Source organism: Nannobrachium achirus (assembly GCF_963921795.1).
Source record: "Nannobrachium achirus genome assembly, chromosome: 13".
Taxonomy (NCBI): Eukaryota; Metazoa; Chordata; class Actinopteri; order Myctophiformes; family Myctophidae; genus Nannobrachium; species Nannobrachium achirus.
In genome coordinates this window covers 46,432,657-46,454,238 of record NC_137833.1, presented here as the reverse complement: position 1 = coordinate 46,454,238, position 21,582 = coordinate 46,432,657, and the positions used below count along the sequence as shown (strand labels likewise).

The 21,582-nt window shown below is 42.7% G+C and overlaps 1 protein-coding gene across 1 annotated transcript in view; it reads right to left on the bottom strand.

Annotated features, from left to right (window-relative positions):
• Window positions 1-21,582, bottom strand: part of antxr1d (ANTXR cell adhesion molecule 1d) — a gene marked incomplete at its 3' end in the record, with an annotated part of 62,973 nt that overhangs the window by 24,118 nt on the left and 17,273 nt on the right. Inside the window, exons 10-11 of the mRNA XM_080741052.1 lie at window positions 12,280-12,378; window positions 11,148-11,217 (exon numbers count right to left, since the gene is read on the bottom strand). Coding sequence (XP_080597178.1) covers window positions 11,148-11,217; window positions 12,280-12,378 — 169 coding nt within the window. The remainder of the gene's footprint in view (window positions 1-11,147; window positions 11,218-12,279; window positions 12,379-21,582) is intronic.

Genomic DNA, 21,582 nt, shown 5'->3' with positions numbered 1-21,582 from the left:
TTCCTGCAAAATGGTTTTGTCTGTGTTGCCAAGTTGTTGGCTTATAAGTAATTAAGTAAGGCTTGTTTTAATGTACCTGGTTGCTTGTTTCTCTCGCAAAATCTGGCAACACTCAAGACTCAAGATCAGCTGTTGGAACATGCCCTGGGCTGCTTGTAGTTGTAAACAATAGAGAAGCTAATTCTGTTCTAGATCATAGAAGAAGTTAAACTAATAACTTTGGTTTTGCCGTTTCAATCAGTTAATAAGTTACTTGTTTCTTGACATTAATGAGTGCGAGCTCCCTGGACCGGACGTCCACTTGTCAACAATATGTAGCTCCATTCGGAAGGAGCTACCAACAATAGTAAGTTGCCAAGTTTATTTTGCCTTTCCTTTTCCCCTAGTGCAGGGGTCTTCAACGTTTTCAGGCCAAGGACCCCTTAGTTGAGGGAGAGATGAAGCAGGGACCCCCACTAACTTTTCATAGATTCCATATAGTTCCATTGTTTGACAGCACAATCATCAGTGTATTTTGGATTCATGTCAATTTGTGTTTTCAGGTACTGTATTTAACCACTTGAGCTGTCAATACTTAATAAACTTGACCTTTCACTCCGTACTTAGTCTGCTCTTTTTCCCCTCTACACCAAACCTCTTTGCCGAAAATAGCCGATCTACAAGCTCACAACGCCTCGCAGCGCGAGGCGTTGTGAGCTTGTAGATTTGCTATTTTTGGCTACAGTTCTCAGAATATGGAAACTAGGGTTAATATAAAAAAGGATTGGAAGATTTGGGGGACCCCCTGTAGTAACTCTGAGGACCCCCTAGGGGTCCCGGACCCCCTGTTGAAGACCCCTAGTGTCTTAGTTGTGTCTGTGTGCTGGTTGGGATACGTATGTGGCAAAGCCTGTTGAATAATGAATGTGTTGCGTGCTTTCGTGTTGTTTAAGAAAATATGACTGGTTGTGACTGTGATGTGCATTTGTCATTGTTTTTTCATTGTTTGGTGCAGCCAGCACTCTGTCATGCGACTACTGCGCATTCTGTAGAGGACATTTTTTGTTTTGTGTAGCCTGATTTCAGACTCTGAAGCTGAAGCTTGAGTCTGACATTGTGCCCTGTCTGAACGATTTACAGGGGAGAGACTTTTGTGCGGCTGTGCGGTCGCGGCGTGTGTGTGTGTGTGTGTGTGTGTGTGTTTTTGTCTGTCTGTGCCAGTGACTGCTTCCACACAGAACTGCGACCAGAAACATGTAATCAACATTAACAGCTTGGTGAAATCAGTGTGTGTGTGTGTGTGTGCGTGCGTGCCTGCCTGCCTGCCTGCCTGCCTGCCTGCCTGCCTGCCTGCCTGGTGTGTGAACTTCCTAAAATGTAATCGTTTCAACTGCTGCGCAGATTGGATATTCGATAGTCCCACCTGCACTCATTGGAGGAGCTGACATTTTGGACAGTAAACTGCCGATTCATTTACTCAACACCAGACCAGAGAAACAGTCCACTCTGAGAGTGGGCGGGTCTATGGGTTGGAGCCAGGCTAATACATGTCTGTCTTGAGTGCTTGCTTTGCTGTGGTTATTGCAGCAGTGATAATAATAAGTAAATAATAATACATTCATAAAACCGTAAACCTGCAACGTATCACACTCTAGGCCGGCTTTTCTCACAGACGAGATTTGGTGCAGGGGGGGAAAAGCAAGGGGCCATGTATAAAATCTGGGACTTTGGTCACCGAAGTATATCGTCTCTGTCTGTCTGGTGGAAACCTCATATGTCCAAAACTGTGGATCTGCTGCTTTTGATGCTTCCATGTGACGCTGCAGTGTGATCAAGTAGGGGCGTTAAAGGAGTAGTTCACCCCAAAATGACATTTTTTTCCTATTGATTACTCACAACCATGGAGACTTGAGTTCAATAATATTTTTTTGTATTTGTCGCATTCCTAAGACAAACATTTGGATAAAGTAAATTACCCCCATTGATTCCGGATTTATTCGGAATCAATGAGGGTACTGTTAGGATAAATTATGATACATAATTATGTTATTGGTGTATGAGTCTCATATGACCATATAAAGGCATAATATGAACTGAACGTACAGTATATAAGAGACCACATTTTGGTCGCATACTGTAGGTTCAGGCAAACTGATTAAAGGTCATAATAACTTTGAATGCCCTGAATAGAATCATGTTTTGGTTTATACTGTATGTCACCAGACTCACTGTCTTCCTCTGTCTGATATAAGTCACTAGTAGTGGAAAATTACAAGCACTACGTGGCACTACTTCCTTGTTTTGATTTGGGAACAAATGAATGAGTTCCACGCTTCTTACTGTCATAAACTGTATGTCTTTATATACATGTTTTCCTCCATCTTGGAGGAGAGAGAGAATGCTCGACCTACCGTTAGGGTGGGGAGAGATTTAGAACTGTCTGTCTACCTTGTCTGTCTCTCCTCAATACAGCAATTTAAATATAGTCCTTTGGCTCGTCTCTTCTTATTTTAACTATGGATTTAGAGATCCATAATTTATTTATTAATTGGTCCTTCGTTAGCCGCATACAGTTTGTCAACATTGGCCGACTGAGGGACGGAGTGTTCAGGCTGTTTAGCCATGGTTCACTCTCTCCCCCGGTGGAACAATGTTGCAACACGTATGAAAAAGTACCAGCCAGGATTTTATCTCTAATTGCTGTATTTTCAGACAAAGGATTTTATTTGACAACAGTGTTATGAGTTTTGGATTAATGTGGAACCGCGTAGACATCCAGGAGCAGCACCGGACCGTGACGAAAGGCTGGATTTTCCACCGATGCACCACCGCCCGGCTGCGCCTCCTGGATTTCTGCGCATCGGCAAATTCCTAAGTTGATTAAGATAAGTACATATTTACTAAATCCCTGTAACGCGTCGTGTCTGTTGAATTTTGAATTAACGATGTTAATGTTAGGATAATGGATATGATTTGTGAATGATGTTCTCCCTCCGTCTGGAGGAGTCCTAAGCTCCTAATAATGTTTTGGTTTGACACGCGTCGTAAATTAACCCTTATCTGCTATAGATACTGAATGGTCGTAACTCGTAAAACTCTTTGTTTCTTCTTACAAAGTTTAAGGGTGTGTGTACAAACTCCCTATTCTATTTTTATCTATTTTCTCTGGTCTCTGCCTCTCATTGCCATGAGGAGAGACAAATATTTTCATACTTTAACTTTTTTCGGTACAGTTGTTTTTGTCATTATTTGTTTGTCTGGACCCTATGAAGGGTCATTATTTGTTTAATACCCACTGTTGACCCAGGCAGTTTTTCTGTAGACCCAGTACAGTTATCCCCACTGTAGACCCAGGCAGAATCTCTGTATACCCCGTACAGTTGGATGTTATTTGTCAGTATTTGTATTGTATGACTGGACCATATGAAATGGTCAGTATTTGTCAGTTTGTTACTGTTATCTGTTTATGTACCGATAATACTGTGTTTATTTGGGTCTCTCAGTTTCATGGCTTTGCGCCAAGCCATTTGGAAAGTGAGAAACAATATTTTATCTTTAAGACTATGTTACTGACCAGTTCTGTTTTCTGTAATATTAAATACTTTTAAGACGTTTTAAAATGTCTCTGAGAAATTAAAGTTAAGATTTAAGACTAAGAATAACTAACTCAAATTATTGATGCCTAAATTAATTTAAACTGTTGTAACTTTAAGACTTTAGAGCCATCCATAGGACTATGGGTCGTTTACAGTATCGATAATTCCTGTTTACTCTATCTGTCCCTCACTCCCTTGCTGCAGTCGCGATGCAGGCAGGGGAGTCAGGAACTAGCCTAAATTAATATAATATGTTGTAACGTTAAGTTTTAAAAACTACTAGAGGCTTCTGGCTGTGTATTATACTATAATTTCATTTATTTGATGACTTCTTTGTGAGAATGAGTTTGCCGTAGGCTACGGTGTGTGTGTGCGAGCAGAAGATTTGTGCGTGTGGGTGTAAACCCCCCCTCTCTGACTCCCATCTCTGTGAGCCTGTGTGTGCGTGTGCGTGCGTGCACTTGTGTGCCGTCCCAATAATGTATGTGTGAGTGCGGGCAAGCGCCTGTGTGTGCGTAAATGTCGCTCTGACCCTTATCTCTTTCACTCCCTGAGTGCGTGCGTGAGCGTGCGTGTGACTGTGATTCATGCCTTTTGAGGTGTGTGCGTATGTGTGCCTGTCTGAGAAACCACCTGGATCTGTCGAGGTCAGATGGTCTGTGTGTGAGAGAATTGTTTTGGGAACAAGTCTCTGTCTCTTCCATTTTCAACAACATTCTGACTGTTTACTGTCTATGGTATTTTGTTTTGGTTCTATCCTGTCTTGTTATGAATACATTTACTGTGAAGACTTCATTACCCATAAACCTCTGTTGGGAACGTCATGTCCCCGGTTACCATAACAACCAAATTAGACCCCATTGTTGAGAAGGACACAAGGTCGCTTCTCGCCCCTGAGGCGTATTACTTATCACTGACACTGTACTGACACTGTGCAGCTGTCCCCCTGTGCCCACTGTACTGTACTGTAGTGCATGAATTGAAGCCCTTTTCATTGATTTAAACAATTTAAATTATTTGATTTAACTTTTATGTCACAACTATAAGTTGTAACAAGAAGGGGAGTGTTTAATATATTTTAATTGTTTAATATATTTTAATTTTAATTTGATTTTAATTTATTTAATTTGGTTTTTCATTGATTTATGATTTCAATTTGAAACTTAATTTGAAATATTTCTGTTTACATGGGCTGACGGTGACGGAGAGAGGACTGCAGTGTGGGGAAGGAGGAGAATCGGGTCATCATCGAAAACCACCTGACTGATGGGGTGCAGACGAACCACGACCTGAGGCCCGGCCAGACCAGTGCACGAGCCAATCAACCGCAGCGGCACGATGTAAAAATCGTGCCTTGTCGGTGAGTCTAAGTTGCACTGTTGTTGATGCCATCCATGTGTAGTACAAACACTATCATGATGAACTAAATTGTTTGGAAACAGTAAACTGGCCAAGTCCTCTGCCCCGTATAGGAAACTACCTGAGAAGAAAGAAGACTACCCAGACCCAGAAGAACCGGCCCCACATCAACTGCATCCTGCGTCCTCCTCCCTCACGTCTCTACAATGCCCCACCACGTCATCATCATCATCATCATCATCATCATCATCATCATCGTCATCCGATCACTGGACATAAGGACTTTTTAATTCCCTTTTTCTTTTTTTCATTCTTTATTCTTTATTCTTATTTGTTTATTCAATTTTAATTCTGTCTCCATTCATCTGTAAAAAACGATGAAATATTTTTATTTGGTGTCAAGTTTCTTCAACTTTAAGGATTTATTACAGTTCTCTTTTGTCTTCATATTATTATTATTATTACCCTGATAAAATGTTTAATATGGAGGTCATATGAACCTCATACAAAAATAAAAAGGATAGATTGTTAGGATAAATTATGATACATAATTATGTTATTGGTGTATGAGTCTCATATGACCATATAAAGGCATAATATGAACTGAACGTACAGTATATAAGAGACCACATTTTGGTCGCATACTGTAGGTTCAGGCAAACTGATTAAAGGTCATAATAACTTTGAATGCCCTGAATAGAATCATGTTTTGGTTTATACTGTATGTCACCAGACTCACTGTCTTCCTCTGTCTGATATAAGTCACTAGTAGTGGAAAATTACAAGCACTACGTGGCACTACTTCCTTGTTTTGATTTGGGAACAAATGAATGAGTTCCACGCTTCTTACTGTCATAAACTGTATGTCTTTATATACATGTTTTCCTCCATCTTGGAGGAGAGAGAGAATGCTCGACCTACCGTTAGGGTGGGGAGAGATTTAGAACTGTCTGTCTACCTTGTCTGTCTCTCCTCAATACAGCAATTTAAATATAGTCCTTTGGCTCGTCTCTTCTTATTTTAACTATGGATTTAGAGATCCATATTTTATTTATTAGGTACATTTATTGTAATCGTATTATTGTCTAAGGAATGCGACAAAAAAGTAAAAATATTATTGAACTCAAGTCTCCATGGTTGTGAGTAATCAATAGAAGAAAAGTCATTTTGGGGGTGAACTACTCCTTTAATTCGCGAATAAAATACGAAAAGTTAAAATATGGAGATAAGAGGTTTCTGCCTCAACAGCAAGGATGTAGGGTTTATGACGTGGTTCATTCTGTCCAAAAATAACCCCTGGCGAGCCAGCACAGAGACCCTTCCACTAGGATTTATTCCTACTGTATTTTCACTGGGTTGCAATGCAGCACGCGGCTCATCAGCCCTGCCTGGAAGCCGTCAGCCATTCACTATTGATTTGCTCCTTGCCAGGAGGCGGGGGTGGGGAGAGGTGAGGTGCTGACTTCACTCTAATGGCTTGTTTCCTGTGGGCATTGATCCTTCAGGCACCATTACAGCCTCTAATGATGCTCCTGGTCCAGCTCTGAGGAGAGCTAACACCTGTTACAGAGCCACGGTGGAAGTCCTCGCCCCATATTCTAGCTCAGTGTTTCTCGAACTTTTACTTTTCAAGGTCTCCCCTTAACTCTGACAGTGTACAAATGTTACGAAATGGACCCGTGGGTCCATTTCGTAACATTTGTACACTGTTAGAGTTACAGACTTGTATGAGTCAATTTAGACCCTCATAAAGGAACTCACTGAGTCCCTGGAATCCACTTTGAGAATCACTGTTCTAACTTATATCTAACTATTCATTTACCGAATGTCTGTCTGTCTGTCTGTCTGTCTGTCTGTCTGTCTGTCTGTCTGTCTGTCTGAACGTCTGTCTGCATGCTGACATCACGCATGCTGATATCACTGATACTACACAGTGTCGCCACCATGGCAACAGCTGCATGCTGAAACAATGCCCAAATTTGGAGATGAGCATGGTGACATCCACCATGGTAACATCCGCTTGCTGAAACAATGCCCATATTTGGAAACGAGCATGCTGACATCACCGATACTACACAGTGTCGCCACCATGGTAACAGCCGCATGCTGAAACAATGCCCACATTTGGAGATGAGCATGGTGACATCCACCATGGTAACAGCCGCAAGCTGATGCCCAAATTTGTAGATGATGTCCGCCATCTGTCTGCATGCTGACATCACTGATAATAAAGTGTCGCCACCATGGTAACAGCCGCATGCTGAAACAATGCCTACATCACAGACAGGTATTGCACAACTGGACGTCATTTGTTTATTTTCTGTTTATTTCGTTGCTGAGTGAAGTCAGCAGACAAAGTGACGAAAAACCTGGGTGAAATGTGCCAATCTCAACAGCAAACAACGGTACATGATGACATCAGGGACGGCTATATCTCCATTTATGTGGATATATCCTATATCCTTCTGCTGAACTGGGATGATATTGATGACAGCAGGGATCTCCATATATGGGGCTATATCCTTCTGCTGAATAATATTGATGACATCAGGGATCTAAATATATGGCGCTATATCTCCATATATGGGGCTATATCTCCATATCTGGGGCTATATCTCCATATATGGGGTTATATCTTATAGTCTGCACACGCCCATGTGCAAAGGGCGAGGTCGCTTCTCGCCCTAGGGTGTCTTACTGGTATATATGAGGGTCTGTATGTGTGTCTAGAACTATTAATTGTGCAAATCAGTGATGGTCAATGCATGCTGCCAGTAGGCCAAAGACAATTTAAAGTCAATGGGGCTAAGGTTGATACCACACTGAACTAAGCTTAATCAAGTCAATACTGGAGATGTGGTGCAACTGCATGGATTTCTACACAGAGAGGGCAATTCTTTCAACATAAGACACTGCATTCAAGTTCAGGAGAGTTTGGACAAGGCAATTCCCTTGAATGCTGCCTTCACGTATGGCATGGAAGAAGGCATTTGCATTTCTCTCACCATAGTAAAAACTTGCATTCATGGTCTGGAGAGGGCACTTTTTTACAGACGGATAAAAGGGCAGGGGTTCAAGCCCCCTTAGATGTCTATGTGTGCCTGTCAGTGCCTGTCACCCGGGATCCACATTGGAGCCACGCCATTTCCACACGTATCCCGGGATCCACATGATTCCCTACAATCGCTGCGTATAAAGAACTAAATGTGACAAACAGTAGACTCTTGCAGCCACAGTGCGGAAAACCCAAATTCCCCCACTTGTCACACCGCCGGCAGAGGCAACGAGCGGTTCTCAAACCGACCCCTGGAATCCGAGTGACAGCGACAAGACAGATGATGACTGCGAGGTGTCTGAGGCCGCCGGGCTGGAGTTTATAATTATGCACGGGCGCTGCAGGCAGCAGGAGGGACACCACCAGGGGGGGCTTAGACCGTTCAGAACGGGTACACATTATAGTGTATCATTATTTTATGCTTTAACTATTGAAAAATATCAGATCTACAAGCTCACAGCGCGGCACCGAGTGCCGCGCTGCGAGCTTGTAGATCTGCTATTTTTGAAAGATCGTGAAAATTAGAATTTTGACACAATTCTATAAGTGTTTTTGAATCCTTCTAAGATTTTTTGAAAAACCAATGTTTCCATGTCAGCAATCTGGCTAGCCATCGTCAAAGAAAAGGTCCTTTTCACTAAATGGGGCTCAGTTAGTCTGTTCTTGAGAGACTACTGTGTCAGTGGTTCTCAAACCTTTTCATGTGAAGGACCCCCAAAATGATACGTATTTGGCCACGGACCCCCATCTCAAAATATTTTAGTTCCAGGGACCACCCAGAAGCAAAACTTGAGTTACAAAAGTTCGCTTTGAAAATACATAATATTCAAAGATTTGCACACATTTTCACGACTTTTTTCAAAAATAGCAGATCTACAAGCTCGCAGCGCGGCACTCTGCGAGCTTGTATATCTGCTATTTTTCACCGGTTAAAGGATTCAATAATTCTAGGGCCTAAATGGGTTAAACCGTGGCCCGGGCCTGGCAGCCGCCTGCAGCATCGCTGACTTTCCTGCACCGAAAAAAAAAAAAAAAACATCTGCTCTGAGTCACCCGGAGCCCAGCTGTAAAACCTCAGAGGGAACTTCGCACCGCCTCGCTTACCTCACTCACACTTATGTCCGATTGAAATACTGCATTGTGCGGTGGGGTTGTGCAGCAACAATAGCCGATCTAGAAGCTCACAGCGCGTCGACGCGTTGGGAGCTTATAGATCGGCTATTTTCGCTGCACGACACCATAGTGCGATAGCGAATAAATCAGGCATTACTCTCTACCAGAGTGTCAGACATACTCTATGGTGCAGTTGTATGATGTGGGGGCACACACACACACACACACGCGCACACACACGCACGTGCACGCACACACAGACACGCTCACACACACAGAGACTTCTGTGAAGGTCTTTCTTCCTCCAGGAGGCTCTCATTAAGCTATGTTCCAAGGCTCCCGTCTTGTTGTCCTCCTTGTGACTGGTGTCTGGCTTCGTTAGCGGTGACAAACACTGATTGATCACAGGCACTCTGTGACTTTGGCCCTCATTTGTTCAAGGGCAAACCCTTCTCCGTCTCTCTCTCTCTCTCTCTCTCTCTCAACACCCAAACTTGTTGTGCGCAGCCAGTTGGCAAAGAACACAGCGCTGTAAGGGAGGCGAGTGGAAAGGTTGCAGCTGCAAATGGACAGTTAAACTGGGTGTCAAAGGTTAAAGCTTGGAGTCCTTGGATCCCGCTCCAACACTCCCTGTGCAGAATCTGAAACCCACCGAGATGCAGAGACCGAAGTACTAAAATCCAGTGTTGAGGCTGCGACATTTGTCTGTGACTGAGACTTTGTGACTGGAAGTGTCTTTCGTGTCCCACCTGGGATTTGAACCCCCCCAAGCGCCTATAACGGGATGCCAAGTTGAGCAATACCTATTGTCAACCAGTAGTGGCCCTACGCTCAATCTTCAACAAAAGAGCAGATAGAACTACTGCAGATGTGCTAGTCATATTACGTTACCACACTCTACCAAACAGATTCTCTAAAAGGATAAGCTAAAAATGGCTAGGTTACGAGTTAATATTCACAGTTGGGCTGCCAACATAACCTCAGTAAATGTACAATGAAGCTACTGTGTAGCTAATTAGTTGGTAATGTGGCTGAGGACATGTTGTGACTTTGAGGGAATTGAATAAAACATGCATACTACACAAACATACTACAAATGGATGGAGATGGAGAATTCTCTCTTTGATGTGAAGGACAAACTGCACTCAGAACTCATCTGAAAAGGTAGTGATCTACGTTTTGTCAAACTACCCAGCTACATGGCAACAAACTAGCTTAATTATATCATTCTGAATGTAGTTAAGATACCCTACAATCTAGAGCAATGTGCAAATCAGAGTAAGCAGAGCCATGGTCAACAAAAGACAAGGTAAATATTCACACAAGAAAATAGAATACCAGGGTAAACATCGAACCAAGCATCTGTCTAAACAATATGCTCTAAATAACATTATTATATAACATCTGGAATCAGGCAAAAGAATTATAATAATCGAAACTAGCATCTATCAAATGGTGACAAGAAGGCAGGCACGTGCACACAGACATCAAAGGGGGCTTGAGCCCCTTCCCTTTTACCCTTCTGTAAAAAAGTGCCCTCTCCAGACCATGAATGCAGTTTTTACTATGGTGAAACAAACGCAAATGCCCTCTTTCCTTGCCATACCTGAAGGCAACATTCAGGAGAATTGGTCCTGAACTAGAATGCAGCATCTTATGTTGAAATAATTGCCCTCTCTGTGTAGAAATACATGCCGTTACGCAACATCTCAAGTATTGACTTGATTATGCTTCAGTTCAGTGTGGTATCAAACACCGAAAATAGCTGACCTCCAAGCTCACAACGTGTCACGCTGCGATATTTCCACCAAAAGGCCCTTTTATTTCAGCCCCTGCCTCTCTAACATTCTCTGCATGTCCCTGCAAGAAGGGATACAAGGAGAGAGGACTGCTTAGTGTGTGAGGTGGAGTCTGAAGTGGTGAGTTTTCAGACTGCGGTGAAAAATGGGGAGTCAGTCTGCAGTTCTGTCTGCGAGGGGGAGTTTACTTTGGATTTTGGACTGTGAAAGAGGACCACAATTGAAGTGTACTGTGCTGTAACTTACCTCCCTACTTCCTCTATGACAGGAGCAGGACAAAGCAGGAAGGTGTCTTCTATCCCCACTGGCCTCTCATCTGCAAAGAAACAAGTCATTCATGAAGTCTGCTGCCAAAACACAGCTACCATACTGTACAGTCATACACACCCACATTAAGACTTGGCCCTTCGAGGTCTGTGAGGGTAATTCCATTCCCGTGGTTGCTGCTATAATAGGAGGCATCTGGTTCTATCACATTTCTGTCACATTTTTACAATAAGTGATGATTTTTACGAACTTATTTAGATATTTTCTAATGACTCAGGGGCCATGCCTTCAGAAAGTGTTTTTTTTTGGGGGGCTACCAGCACCCTTCTGTCATGCATACTTTGTCTCTGTCGAGTGGATACCTCATATGTCCCAATTAAAGTTACTTTTCAGGATTCAAATTCAAAAATAGCAAAAGTAGCACATCTAGAAGAGTGTTTCAAGCTTGCAGATCCACTTGCTGCTTTTGATACATTTGTGTGACGCTGTGATCAAGTAGGGCATAAATTTACACAAAAAGCTTGACAGCAACTATTTCTAAAGTTGCGCTAGGAGCACTCCAGTTCCCAGTACTACACCTCGCATTTCGGCGGTCTCTGCATCCAGCATGTTTAGGTACCCGGGGCACCTCAAGTACAAAATAGCTCAACTTATGGAGAGGAGGGCCACACTTAATGTCACTTTGTAGACCGAACGCTCAAAATCCAAAAGAGGTGGGACTGGGTGGAACATCCATATTCATAACTGTAAAACTTGCATCCATATATCTGGACTGCTATGCTAGGATAAAAAGGACATAACTGTTCTACTTCTCCCGACCCTTCAGTTGCGCTCGTAATGAACAATATCCAAACAAAAACATGGATTCTGACAAAGGACACCTATTAAGAGCTACAATCTATTTAGGTTTGTTTCGCTGGCAGATGTAAACAGACTGCAACACATGATGTAACTTCTGTTAACCGCAGCACTTCCACCACTTCCGGTGTCTACAGGTTCATGCCATTCACATTGCATATTGTGGCCATGGTGACTGTACCCCAATCTAATCGTGTGTGCGTGTGTACGTGCGTGCGTGTGTGCGTGCGTGCGTGCGTATGTGTGTGCTCACCCAGAGTGTGTGTGTCATTGAGTTTGAAGCTGCAGAGCACCTGGTCTGTGTTCCTGGCATGGAGGAAGCCGTTTCCTCTGACCACCACCTGGAAACTCTCTGAAGGGGACAAAAAAAAAGTTTTTGGTCCTTATACACTTTTTCTATTTGTTGTAACAGTTGTTTGTGTCATGATAACATTCAAACAGAACCCAAATATTCCGAAGCGGTAAAGCAATTGAATATTTACTCGGAAAAAGGTCGATTTTCTCAGCTCTCACGCCACAAATAAAGGTATCAACCTGTATGAGTGAAGGCATAAATAGTTTTGGCGTGAAATATTCACTGGCAAGTGTTATACATTTTCATTTCAGTTATGTATCAAACCCCCTGTGGGGTTTGATAAGACCATTATACTAAATGTTGTTAACTTTAGTTAAACTTGATTTAGGAAGATATTTAAATATATTTAAAACCTTAGTTTTCATAGTTTTCATACCAATGCATAGGAACTTAATACTATGTTAGTTACACTGATGCAAGCCAGAAACACGAGTGGTCATGAAAATAAACATGCACGGAAAATGCAGGTCAGAGATGGGTGGATGCGTTTTCAGCGGCCACATGGGTGTTCCACAAACACTTTCAGTTACTTTAGGTAACTGACGTCATATGACTGGCCACGTGAAGTCCCAGACGCACGTGGAAGTCACGCCGGTATTGTTATTAACCTTCCAGCGTGCTCTTAGGGTCTGTTTGTTGACCAATTCTCACCTCAACTCAAGCAGTAGCAAAGCCATGCATGCTTCATTAGTGTTGCGTTATCTGTGTGTGCTTATGTGTGACTGCCTGTGTGGAAAGGCCATAATATGCTTGACTGGTGCTAATGCTCAAAGTGCTGCTATTCACAAATCTCAGTGTGGGCTGTAGCCAGAAGGTAGGGGTGTGTGTGTGTGTGTGTGTGTGTGTGTGTGTGTGTGTGTGTGTGTGTGTGTGTGTGTGTGTGTGTGTGTGTGTGTGTGTGTGTGTGTGTGTGTGTGTGTGTGTGTGTGTGTGTGTGTGTGTGCCTCAAATTTTGAGGTAATTGTACTTTACTTGAGTGTTTCCAATACTTTTACTTTTACTTCTACAACATCTCGGTAATGTACTTTTACCCAACCACATTTATTTGAAAACATTAGTTACTAGTTACTTTGCAGACATAAATTACCAGTAAGACGCCCTATTTTTGTGAGCTTTTAGACTGCTTTTTAGATCTGCTATTTTCCAACATTTTGTACTTTTACTTTTGATATTTTGATGCCGACACTTTCATACTTTAATCAAATCAAGTCCATTTTGAATTGTAGACGTCTACTTGAAACGGAGTATTTCTATATTGCAGTATTGATACTTCTACTTAAGTAAATATGTGAGTACTTTTTTCCACCACTGCGCGCGTGTGTGTGTGTGTGTGTGTGTGTGTGTGTGTGTGTGTGTGTGTGTGTGTGTGTGTGTGTGTGTGTGTGTGTGTGTGTGTGTGTGTGTGTGTGTGTGTGTGTGTGTGTGTGTGTGACCTCCCCCTTCCCCCTGGGCCGTGTAGAGGCAGTAGTGTGACGCAGTGTGGAGGCTTGTTGTAGCATATGCTGACAGTGTGCGGGCACTGCGGGCTCTGCTGAGCAGCATATGTTAGAGCGGCTGGGTGAACTCGCGCCCGCGGGGTGCGACTCGGCAGCGGCACTAGTGCCAACGCGCAACGCACATGTGACCTTACCTATGGCACCATGCCACCAGGCTGCGCGTGCGTGTGTGTGTGTGTGTGTGTGCTTGTATTAACCCATTTAGAACGGGTACACATTATTTAGTATTATTATTTTATGCTTTAACTATTGAAAAAACAGCAGATATACAAGCTCACAGCGCACACCGAGTGCCGCGCTGCGAGCTTGTAGATCTGCTATTTTTTTTAAATAGTGAAAATTTGAATTTTGACCCGATTCTATAAGTGTCTTTTTTTTCCCTTTTTTTTTTAAGCGACACACAAAGCCACTCCTTCCAAGGAGTGGCTTTGTGTGTCCCATGTGTGTGTCCCACATCCATATATGGTCATTTCAGTCCAGAATGAACAGGTTTTATCTGTCCGTAAATGTGTGTCCCATGTGTGTCCCCCACGTCCATATATGGTCATTTCAGTCCAGAATGAACAGGTTTTATCTGTCCTGTACGTCCAGAATATGTGTGTAGTGTCCGTCCCGGTCTGATGATTGGATGATTAAAAATGTCCAATGAGACCATACTTTGAGGATTTGTCAAGCTTCACATGACAAGTCGGCCCTCCAGATAAAATCATTCATTTATTCAGAATTCTGAATTCTTAAAAAGAAATATGTTTGAATGTTCTCTGTTAAAAGGGAAAAAAACTCAATAAATATATTGTTAAAAAAATTAAAAAAAAAAAAGAATTCTGAAGCTCTAGAACACATACCGATTCACCTCGAACCGAATGTATATAGAGTTCATAGCTCTAGAACACAGAATAAAAGTTCACCGCTTCACTTCGAACCGAGGCTATGTTATTATTTTTTTCTCGATTGATATTCCTATGCATTTGTTGTATTGTTGTTGATGTACTGACATATTATCTTGCTTATTATATTGATGTATTTATTACCTGCTTGTTGTTGGATTAATAGCATCTGCTAAACGCCTAAACTGTAAACTGTCATCACCCAGTTGAACCAGTCTGTTATTTCAAGGGGTTTCCCATTGGATGACATCACCCCGTGTTTTTTCAAGGGTTTTCCCATTGAATGACGTATAAACACACCCACACACACACATACACACAGACACACACAAAGATTTGTCTAGTTTATAGATAGAATAGATCGATTTGTGTTTTGAGCAGTACTAACCGCTCCTACATCTAGCTTTTTTCCCCCTCCAAACTGTATTCAGGAGTCAATGTGACATCCTGCAGCTGACTGGAGTGCTGTCATTCAGCTTGGAGAAGGCAGTGAACATGTCCTCGCTGGCCTTGCTGGCTTTTCGCCAGTATGTAGACGCAGGTGTGTCTTCAGATTACTTGACTGATTGAAACTCTTGTCACACTGTTTACAGTGGTAAGGTTTTTCTCCTGTGTGGATACGCTGGTGTCTTCAGATGAGTTGACTGATTGAAACTCTTCTCACACTGTTTACAGTGGTAAGGGTTTTCTCCAGTGTGTAGACGCAGGTGTGTCTTCAGATGACTTGAATGATTGAAACTCTTGTCGCACTGTTTACAGTGGTAAGGTTTTTCTCCTGTGTGGATACGCTGGTGTGTCTTCAGATGAGTTGACTGATTGAAACTCTTCTCACACTGTTTACAGTGGTAAGGGTTTTCTCCAGTGTGTAGACGCAGGTGTGTCTTCAGATGACTTGAATGATTGAAACTCTTGTCACACTGTTTACAGTGGTAAGGTTTTTCTCCTGTGTGGATACGCTGGTGTGTCTTCAGATTACCTAATTCACTGAAACGTTTGTCACATTGTTGACAATGGAAAGGTTTTTCTCCTGTGTGGACACGCTGGTGTGTCTTCAGATCATATGACTCATTGAAACTCTTGTCACAATGTTTACAGTGGTAAGGTTTTTCGCCAGTGTGTAGACGCAGGTGTGCCTTCAGATGAGTTGCCTGATTGAAACTCTTGTCGCACTGTTTACAGTGGTAAGGTTTTTCTCCAGTGTGTAGATGCTGGTGTGTCTTCAGATGACTTGAATGATTGAAACTCTTGTCGCACTGTTTACAGTGGTAAGGTTTTTCGCCAGTGTGTAGACGCAGGTGTGTCTTCAGATGACTTGAATGACTGAAACTCTTGTCACACTGTTTACAGTGGAAAGGTTTTTCTCCAGTGTGGATACGCTGGTGTGTCTTCAGGCCTCCTAACTGACAGAAACTCTTGTCACACTGTTTACAGATGTAGGTATTCTTTTCTGTGTACGTCGGCCGATTGGTCTTTCCTTCTCCTGGTTGAGTTATAGTGTTGCTAAACTCGTGATGACTGTTAGATGTTGGTTCATCTTCGTCTCCTTGTTTCTGGTTGGTTACAGAGCAGTTCATTTGCTGACAGGCTGCTGAGGTGATCTGTTCATTCCTCAGCGTTTGGCAGTGGAGGAAATTCTGGGGCTCACTCCGTTCTTCCATCATCAAATCTGCTGCTATAAATGGACTGATGAGTTTTAATGACTCTTCCCCTCTTGTCTCTCTCTTCTTTGTCTCTCAGGAAAACTCCTCAGGAATAACTTTGACAGCTGGCATTGAGATGGAGTGAGTCTAAAGACAATTCACGCCTTATGTAGGCAGACTAGGAGCTGAGGTCTGACATCACACACAACACAAACCGTTGCAGTGCAAGCCTAGGAATGCAGATTTGTGCAGGCCGTCCATTTTTGAGCGATTTGGCTGTGACATCATCAATATGACATCATCACCATGACGGCAGAGATCCACACAGAAGCCATGCGGTTGCGTCTGTCTGTCTATCTCCCAACAGCTAATCTCAAGACACCACTGGACTGATCGGATACATTTACCCCATTTGATAAACCCCGCTTTAAGGATTTTTTCTTTTTTTTTTTTTTTTTTAAGCGGTGAAAGCCGCTTCCAAGGAGTGGCTTTGTCTGTTCCGTACATGTTTTTTTTTGAGGATTCCCATAGATTCTCAAGGAGTGGGAATGTCTGTCCCATACATGTCCCGTACATGTTTTTTTTTGAAGCGGTGAAAACCGCTTCCAAGGTATAGCTTTGTCTGTCCCGTACATGTCCAATTGAGGATTGGTCAAGGTTCACATGACAATTTGGCTCTCCAGACAAAATCATTCATTCATTCAGAACACATAAAGCACATAGAAAGTATAGATCTAGAACACAGAATGTATAGATCTAGAACACAGATTTCATAGCTCTAGAACACATAGAATAAAAATTCACCGCTTCACTTCGAAATGAGGTTTGATTTTTTTTTTTACCTATATGTTTCTATGTCAGGAATCTGGCTAGCCGTCATCAAAGAAAAGGTCCTTTTCACTTAACTGGAGCTCGGTTAGTCTGTTCTTGAGAGACAACTATGTCAGTGGTTCTCAAACTTTTTCATGTGAAGGACCCCCAAAATGATATTTATTTGGCCACGTACCCCCATCTCAAAATATTTAGTTCCAGGGACCACCCAGAAGCAAAATTTGAGTTACAAACGTTCGCTTTTAAAAATACATATAGTCAAAGATGTGCACACATGTTCACGACTTTTTCAAAAATAGCAGATCTGCAAGCTTGTAGATCTGCTATTTTTCAATAGTTAAAGCAATCAATAATTCTAGGCCTAAATGGGTTAATATACTTGCGAGGGCCGAAAGTCCCTACAATCATATACATATAGGATTTGAGAAACACGTTGAGATTAAGAAGAGAATTTTGCCCTGTCCTCACAAGAGAAATCGTTGTTTTATGGTTAAAAATGATTTGGGGAGTTTAGGTTTACTGTTGGGAAAAGCTTCAGGTCTAACAGTACAAGCTAGTGGATTCTGTGCGCGATACCGTGGTGCGAGGCAAACTATAACTCAGGTTTACAGTTGAAAATGCCATTTACAAGTTTGTTGTCCTACAAGTATAGCAATACAAAAGTGTGTGTGTGTGTGTGTGTGTGTGTGTGTGTGTGTGTGTGTGTGTGTGTGTGTGTGTGTGTGTGTGTGTGTGTGTGTGTGTGTGTGTGTGTGTGTGTGTGTGTGTGTGTGTGTGCGTGCGTGCGTGCGGTGCGCGCGCGCGCGCTCGTGCGTGCGTGTGTGTGTGTATGTTCTTTGGCTGTGCACCGTGGTTTCCTCTAGCATTATCCTGACTAATAGAAGTGAACATCTGCCACACCTTTAACATGTCGAGTTCCAGTGTGAAAATCACTGGATAGAAGCATCAGTGTGTATGGGGGGTGCACGTCACATCAGTGTGTGTGGGTGTGCATGTGAAAGCGCTTGCTTAAAGGTCAAGGGATATCTTCTGTTAAACTACTATGAAAAATAATGCTAGCCACAGAGATGTGAGGCAAATAATGGAGCTCTAACTGTTGCATAAGGAGCGCGCGCACACACACACACACGCACACGCACACGCACGTAAGCATGCACACACACGCACACAGACATGGGCGAAAACATCATCTCCGAGATATTGATATAAAAACAAATATGTATATACATTATGTTTGCCATTAAAATGTGCAAAAGCTAAATCAAATCAATGGACAAAGACACTTCATTGTATATGCCAACATGACATCTTTCATGTACAGGTACAGTATGAAAACATCTACCGGTAATTGTAGGCTCATATCTGCAAAAAAGATTTGGACATTCTGTGATTACGAAGTATAGGTCTATATATAACTGAATACAACTGTGTACAACTGTTTACGTACTGCAGACTACTATATATACAGTAACTGTGTAGGTACAGTGGGTTCAGGAACCATAGGAACTATAGATTCAAACTCACAAATCACAACTAGTCAGTTTATCATGTCACACACACACACACACACACACACACACACACACACACACACACACACACACACACACACACACACACACACACACACACACACACACACACACACACACACACACCACTCCCCTCAATTAACTCTGCTTCTGTAATTACACACAACTCCTCTCCAACCTTGTGTCTTAAATCTCCTGGCTGATACTTACGGCTAACCCAACAGTTACTATGCAAACAGCCTGTCACTACCATTTAATTCAACTCAATGTAATTCAATACGGACAATTTAGGCTTTATTGTATGATTCTTTGATTAAACTTAAGGCTTTTATAGCAATGTTGCATTAACAGAATGCACTCACAGAAGTACAACGCAGACTCAACTACATAACAACATAATCTGGAGACTTAACCGTCATTATCCTTAATGTGTAGACAGTGCTGTCACAGCCTTTTCCACACTGGTACCAGACAGCATTGTGCTCTGTTCCAGCACACAAACACGCACGCACGCACGCACGCACACTAGAGCATTCACCAAATATTCGAATATTCGAATATCAAAGTCACTATTCGACATTGGTCACCGAAGTAGAATATTCGCTTAGTTACATTTTTTTATTGTTTTCTCTTTAAAAAAAATATATATATATTTCTTCATGGTTTATAAAGCTTGGCTAGATAGGAAGTCATAATAATGAGTTGTCAATGCCCCTGGTGGATGCATTTGTTAATGCTCTATACCAGGGGTTCTCAACATTTTTTAGGCCGTGACCCCCAAAATAAACATATTTGAACTGCGGTCCCCAACCTGACAAGCACTTGAAATTGTAGGTATTACATGTGACTCGGTTCCGCAGATAAATATTGTGAAAATAGCAGATCTACATGCGCGAGGCGTTGTGAGCATGTACATCGGCTATTTTCTCAATGTTCGCCTCTTGCTTACTTAATATTTGTCAGTTTGTCCAGTCCTGTCAAATATTCGACTATTTGAATACTTTGAGGTCGAATAATTAGAATACTAAAAATCACTATTCGTGAATGCCCTAACACACACACACACACACACACACACACACACACACACACTCACACGCCACTCTTCGTGGGCTGAAAGGTCAGTGCTGTCAAACACATGGTGACCAGGGTCTGCTGGCGCTGACATGAACAACAAACACGTAAAGCTGCTGCTCTGAGCCACGTGTCCACATGCACCTCTGACGACACACTGTGTGTGTGTGTGCGTGTGTGTGTGTGTGTGTGCGCCCGCGTATGTGCATGCATATATCGTTGTTGTCAGTTGGACACCTTGTATGTCCAAAACCGTTTGAAAAAATATATATATATATCAAAAAGATGAACTTGCACTTTTATCATATGCGTTTGCGTTGCTGCTCTTAATATTTTCCTGTGTCTGTGTGTTGTTTTATCACTGACTGTTTTATATTGTTGTTTTTTTCTGGACCTGTGAAGCACTTTGGTACAATGTGACTTGTTCTTAAATGTACTGTACAATATGAATACATTTGTGTTCCAATGGATCCAATGTAGCTGTGATTTTGTCACCTGCTCTTGTATATACTTTCCATTGGTTACATTTATAAAACCCACAGATACACTTAATGAACTTCACTTTCATATTTTTTTTCGAAAATAGCATTGTGATACGTTGTGTATCTTCTTCACGACCATTACACTACACACTTGTACTGTATGTAGAAGGGCTTTAATTTTTCAAAACCTAATAAGTTGATATTATACAAGGTTTCTGCCCGACAGCGACGCTATGGAAGTTTACACGGCATGCATGCCCGTCCGTGTGCGTGGGTGGGGGTCTGGGGGGGGGGGGTTTGCCCTGTCCGAACTCGGCCTCTTCAATCACATTAGTGTGACAGGACAGTGACGGAGGGAGGGAGGGAGGGAGGGACGGGAAGGGAAGGGTCAGACGTTAATGAAAGCAGCAATCTCTGCTGTCATATTAGATATAGGGCCCGACTTTCACTGCCCACTTGCTGTGTGTGTGTGTGTGTGTGTGTGTGTGTGTGTGTGTGTGTGTGTGTGTGTGTGTGTGTGTGTGTGTGTGTGTGTGTGTGTGTGTGTGTGTGTGTGTGTGTGTGTGTGTGTGTGTGTGTGTGTGGGGTAATACGTGCTGTCATGTCCAATAGGGAGGCCCGCACAGCATTCACTGTCCAGTCTGTGATGGCCTGTTTGCTGGCAGCCCGGTCGTCTGGTCACTTCACATCAGTGTGAGGGACGTGTGTGCGAGTGTGTATGTGTGTGTGTGTGTGTGTGAGAGCTATTGCGATTGATGTAAGCAGTATGTGTAACCACATTGTGGGGAAAGAGAGAGAGAGAGTGAGACAGAGAGAGAGAGAGAGAGAGATAGAGAGAAACGGCAATGTTTGCTCCTGAAGCGACTGTCACGTTTATGCATGCAAATATGGAATTTAACATTCTCGGAAACCAAGTCCTCACAGTGAAATCCAGGGTGTTCAATTAGCTCTGAGAGTGTACCAAAAACCAACAACTCATAACTAGCAGAGCTCATAGTAGTGTAACTAAATACACACAAACTCCCGCACCCTTAACACCTAGCTCAGAGCTGCAATGCGTACATTTTCACGTCCAACACGGGATATATGAACTCCAGGTCTCTCACGTGGGATACCAAATGCTGGGCGCTCTTGCAAGATGGAGTCCCCCGATTAGCCTCGGTAGAAAGTGTGCTTATGAGCTCCGGGCAGTGCTACGTGTCAACCAGGAGATGTCCTCCTATCCGACAACAGGATTAAAGTGCCTCAATGGAAGAGTA